The following is a 6,000-nucleotide window of genomic DNA, read 5'->3' as shown; positions in this document are numbered from 1 at the left end:
AGTTCCCTTGAACAGGGTTTTTATATACATTGATTTCTTTGCCAACTGCATCTCAGGGATGCTCAAAAGGTAAAACTTTCCACTACAACACAGTTCGAAGTTAAGAAAATAAAAACAGAATCCATTTCTTCATTCACAGTCTCTAGAACTCCAAATAGCGCTTTGCATATGCAAAGCATTCGAACAATGCTATCTTTGTTTATCCTTTCACCCATCAAAGTTTAAACATTCCAAATAAAGAAAGATTTATTTTCTTTATGAAAAGTCTTACATCTCTTCTAAGACTAAATCTCAATTACTTTTACAGCACTGATGAAAAATGGGGAAAGCAATGAGCATTCACTAATATTACAACAAGTTAATGAAGGCAGGGCTTTGAGGGAATTGCTTCACAAAGAGCTTCTAAGTCTCCTATGCGCTGACTTGACAAACAAGTCTCAGTAAGGAAATAATTCCCCAAATAATAATTCATGTACATAGCCTAAGATGAGGGTGGTCTCTAGCTTTCAAATAACAAAACTGCTGGGTGGGAATTTTATTTCTGTGTTTACTGTAGTTGAGGGGATGGTAATTATCTTGAGGTTGTGCCATCCAAATACAGAAGCAAAAAAGGAGAAAAAAAAACCCACTACTGAAAATTTCTTCGTGACAGAATTATTCCAACTCAAGACACATCTGTAGTTTGTCTGCTAGAAGTTCTTATTTCTGAGACAGGAAAATGGACTTTGTACAGTAAATTGGGAAAAAGAGAAATGGTTCCATAGTTCCACCAATCCTTCCCTCCCTGAGCCATTCCCTCCCTTACCAAAGTACTAAGATTCTGAATATAATCATAATACATGACAATAGGGCTGTCTCATGAGAGGGTTTGGTATTTTTACCCCAAGGGCTTGAGAGAGGTGAAGGTATGGCTCAAAGGTGAAGCCTGGAGCTCCACTGTGCATTTATGCTTTCTCTGAACACTTCATTAACAATACCACTGGTATCTGTTCTATCTCCCTAATGTTTACTAGCTGTATAATCTTGGGTATGTTAATTAATCTAAAAGAGCCAATTCTGTAAAACAGGGATAACTGGTACCTAGCAGGGTTTGTGGATATTACATGAGATGTCATACATGAAAATTGCCTAGAACTTCCACTTCTGGCCATAACAGAATACTTGGTACAGGACTTGTGCTTCTATGGTAAACAACTAGAAAACTTGACAAAATATCTGAAACAACTGTTTTCAGACACCTTTTTATAACACAATCTATATAACGATAGCATATGACACTGATCCCTGAGAAAAAGAACTCAAACAAGGTACAGCCATATGACCAACCATGTTTTCTGCCTGGATGCACTTTTGGGATAATGGCACAGGAAAGCGGAAGCCAGCAAGAGCAGGTAGTCTCACCAAGAAAGGCAGGAGGTCACGAAGGCTGAAGTAGGTGATATTTGCTCTGCAGAGTACAAAGGAAGAGAAAACTAGAGAGCAAAAGAGATTCAAAAACCTGCAGTGAGGTCCCTTTGAGTCTTGGGCCGAATACTAACCCACACACTCTTAGAGTGAGATCCCAAAAGCCAAGCCAAGAAAACTATTAGGGAAAGAATAATTACCAGGGAATTGTAAGCTAAAACAATTTTCACAGCTCACACAGGGTTAGAAAACATTTGAGTCTGACCAGCCAGAGTAGAGAAACTTTACTGAATATGCAGGCATTCAGATGCAAAAAAAGTCATGTCTTTGTAGTAGCACTAAATTACCAAGAGAGCAAAGGTTATTCCAGGCATGCCTTAATAAAGCTTAGAAAATGAGACTCATTAAGGATCAATCTGTTCGGTACCTAACTTGACTGCCTGCCAAAATAGAACTCAACACTCTTTGAAGAAGACAACAAAAGCCAGATGCTCAACAATGAAATACTCACAATGTCCAATATCCAATCAAAAATAACCAGACATGTGAAGAAGCAATAAAATGTAACCCAAAAGCAGAAGATAAATCAGTTAAAAGGAAACCCAAATGACATAAATGATGGAATAAGCAGATAAAGACTTTTAAAAAAAGCTACTATTAAATACATTCAAGGATTTAAAGGATAATATGAACCTAATGAGGAGAGAATGGAAGACAAAAAAGAGAGAGAGAGAGAAACCAAATGCATCTTCTCACTCTGAAAATCACAATATCTGACATGAAAGTTTCATTGGATTGGATTAACAGCTGATTAAGACACTATGGAAGAAGAAAAAAAAACCCGCAGTGAACCTGAAAACCTATTAATACAAATTATCCAAACTGAAGCACAGCAAGAAAGATGGTTGAAAATAAAACAATAGAACCCCATTAATCTGAGCTACATTAGTGTAACTGGAGACTCAGAAGGAAAAGGGGAAGGGGTTCAGAAAAAATAAGGGAAGAAATAACGGCAAGTAATATTTTAATTTGATGAAAATTACAACTCCACAGATCCAAGTAACATACACAGTGTCACATTTAGAGGGAATGACCCTTTGGGAACACTTGTTCTGGAAAGCATTTTCTTTTTTTAAGGATTATATTGAAAGAAAGTGTTTCTTGACACAACATAAAGTTGGATGTAATGTGATGAGATTATCTCACAGTACACAGAGGAAGATCTCATTTCTGGGTGTTCCATGGCCAGTAAGAGGTTGCTGGGGTGTGAAGAAGATGTTCCTTACCTACTTTGGTGGCCTGTTAGGATTTCATACTTGTTTAAATGACAAGGCTAATGACCCCTCTAATTTATGGGGTAAGAGAGATACTTTTGCCTACTGTTTTTCTCAGGGCTTTAGAGTAGAAACACCTTCCTACGTTTCATTCACCTAAGAAAACTTGACACTCTGAAAGGAGAGAGAAGAAACTGAATCTTTCTGAGAAGACATGCCTCAGAAAGGTTTCAAAGAGCCTCAAAGGAGAGAGGTTCAGTGAAAAGGAATCCTTCCTGGCTGAATGCACTGCATAATTTTGAAACTGCAGTTAGAGGCAGTTTGCTAATCCAGGCTCATCCCCCTCTAGCCTTTGCAGTTGCTGGGATAATGGGGCAAAATGTGCACAGAAGTGCTTATTTTGCTTATTCCACTGTCTTACTTGATGCTGCATTGGTTAACTATGGCCTTGCTAAACATTTCTCACATTTTGCTTCATCATTAAGAGGAGGCTGTGAATGTGTAAATACACAAATAATACACAACCTTATCAACTCCCAATCTGACCATTCATTTATAGAATCAAGGTGCTTATTACATTCTCTTTCCAGACCCTTTTAATAGTCCTTTGTGGTGATGACAATCTATATAACACAACAAATTGGACAACATGAGTTAATTCACAGGAGGAATATCAGAACATCTGGAAAAAAAGAGAGTTTAAGGGCATATTGAGAATTAACATTTGATGCGGCTGCAAGAATACAGAATGTTAAAATAATATTTAAGATGCTAGGCTATTTATGGGTTTTAATAGTCTCTCCTGCATGTCGTTTCCAAGTTGGCAACAGCAAAACCATAGCAACAGGAAATTCTTCCCTGCAGTGGAGTTTATGAATGCTTTTCTGTTTTCATGACTCAATTCCTTATTTAATTTCCTGTACAGAAAATTAGAGAGATTACTGTAGACTGCGATACAGATGTGCTAATCCAAAGACCTTCTCAAAAAACAAACAAAAAAGACAAAAAAAAACAAAACAAAAAAACAGGTCACAGGTGTCTATGGGTGAATTTTGAGATCAAATTTAAAACTGCCTCCAGACAGTCACACAGCAGAAGTCAACATACTCTAATCAAAATAGATACTTGAGTACTTAACTATTTTATTAACGACTTAGGGAATGGAATGGACAACCCTGTATGTTCATGCACCACAACTAAACAGACTGCTTCATTATTGTGCTTTTAATCAACACATTTTATGAGTCAAACTAATATTATAGCTAAAAAGCCTATTTTCTTAGAGATTAAGGGTAGACCTTGGACAATGATAGAAAACAAACCAAAAAAAACCCTAAATTGAAAGAATGCAAAATAAATAAGAAAACCATGCAAAGGCTGACTGTATAGATAAGTATGAGGATTATGAAATAAATTAGCAAAAGTCAAATATTCTAGAGCTTATGACCAGGTAGTTTACAAGCTTCTGGAGTTTGCAATCACCCCAACATTTAGCTAAGTACAATGAAATTTAGACTCTACTATCTAGGAGCAATTCTGCATGATTTGCTGTCATGGCTCTATTCCAGTCACACCTCTGATAACATTATTTTTCTACTGTCCAATCCTAGCAACTTTGATTATGATCTTCAATTGTTCTTGTGCCACATTCTCCCTCTCTGGCTTCCTCTCCCCAGTTACCAGCATTTTTCGGTAATAAATGGCAATGTTGTTTTACGGGTAATTTAGCAGATGCACATCAACACAGCAGGAGGAAAATAAGCCTATAGGAGGGTATATGTATTTCTTACTTTTGGTGTCAAGCTGTGCACGGTATTTCTCAAATCCTTTGAGCCGAACACGTTCTCCCAATAGCTGAAGGAATTCCTCAAAGGCTGGGCTGGCTGATTCATTGTTGTACATCTCTTCTTCGGTGCTCTGTCCAGCTTTGCAGTACATGATGCCTACCTTCTGCTGATAGTTCAGCTGTGAAATAGGCAATACAAGGCATATAAATATAGACAGATCCACTGGGCACCACTTAAAAGCTACCAAGTATGGTAGGGCACACGCCCAGTAAATAACTAACAATGGGTACATCTTTCTTCCCTTGAAATTCTTGTTTCAATCCTTCTGTCACTCAACCAAAAAAGACAATGGAGCAAACATCTATAATTGTCATGAATTAAAAGGAAAAAAAAAAAATTTTTTTTTTTAAATTAAAATTGCCTGTATGTTAGATGTTGACACTTTAGGTAATTTTTCTTAATGGATTACAAAGTACAAATGAGGCTATACAAAACAGTCTCACAATAAAAGGCAATTCTTTTTCAATGCTCTTCCCCTTTCAAAAAAGAAGGACCTTTACAAATTTAAAAGCAGACGTCCACTTTGCAAAACATACTTTAAAATAAGGTCATTAATGTTCTTGCAAAATTTTTTGGAAAAATTGGGAAAGACTTATCTACCAATGACAGTTTTCCAAAATACTAAATTATAAATCTTGATTATATCTTTGTTAGAGCACTCACATCACCAACAATGTAGTGACAAAAACTTCTTCAAATAGGATTTCCCTAAAGTGGATTGTGTGGATACTTTAAATAGGGCTTTGGAATGGCAAATCATCTAGTTGCAGATATTCTTTCCCCATGTATAGTTAAAAAGAAGCATTCAAGAGATCTAAATATAACACAGCATTAAGGAAAATATTTATTCATCACCGAAAGCCTCATGATTCTGCTAACAAGATATGAGTTTTCAACATAAAGCTTTAGACTTAATTCTTCAGTGCAATCAGTGTAAATCAATACCACAAAATCATATTTGCAAGATGGAACTGCAACCACTACATCATGAAATTTTCGTCTAACAAAAGGAAAGAAGGAAGGGAGGAGGCGGAATTTCAACAGCTAACATCTATTGAGCACCTACTATACGTCAATGGCTATGTTTGGTGTTTAACATATATTATCATACATCTAATCCTCACAAAAGCCCATAAGGCAAATATTACCCTGTTTTACAGATAAGAAAAAAGAATAGAACAGAAGGTAACTAGCCCAGTAGGGACGGACACAAGATCGTGTATTGTTAGCCCTGTGATTCAGCACTATTAAATATAACCGGGACTCAATCAGCCCTGTCTTGCCCTGTTTCTATTCCTACAAAACATCTCTACAACCCCTTATTTGTAATTCTAAAGTTGAAAAGTGAAAACCAAAAGTTAAGCAAACACAGTTGGCAGCAAAATGTGATGAGGCTGATGATACTTTTTATTTATTCTTCCTTGCGTTGAATATTCATACTTTTTTCTACAGAAACATTAATGTGTTTCACTGCA

General features: G+C 36.5%; 1 protein-coding gene across 1 annotated transcript in view; it reads right to left on the bottom strand.

Annotated features, from left to right (window-relative positions):
• The window catches only part of SIPA1L1 (signal induced proliferation associated 1 like 1), a 409,883-nt gene that overhangs the window by 96,295 nt on the left and 307,588 nt on the right, over positions 1-6,000 (bottom strand). Inside the window, exon 10 of the mRNA XM_004371003.2 lies at positions 4,469-4,643. Coding sequence (XP_004371060.1) covers positions 4,469-4,643 — 175 coding nt within the window. The remainder of the gene's footprint in view (positions 1-4,468; positions 4,644-6,000) is intronic.

The sequence above is a fragment of the Trichechus manatus genome, unplaced genomic scaffold (assembly GCF_000243295.1).
Source record: "Trichechus manatus latirostris isolate Lorelei unplaced genomic scaffold, TriManLat1.0 scaffold00010, whole genome shotgun sequence".
Classification (NCBI taxonomy): Eukaryota; Metazoa; Chordata; class Mammalia; order Sirenia; family Trichechidae; genus Trichechus; species Trichechus manatus.
The sequence above is the reverse complement of the archived record's forward strand: the minus strand, read 5'-3'. Positions and strand labels throughout refer to the sequence as shown.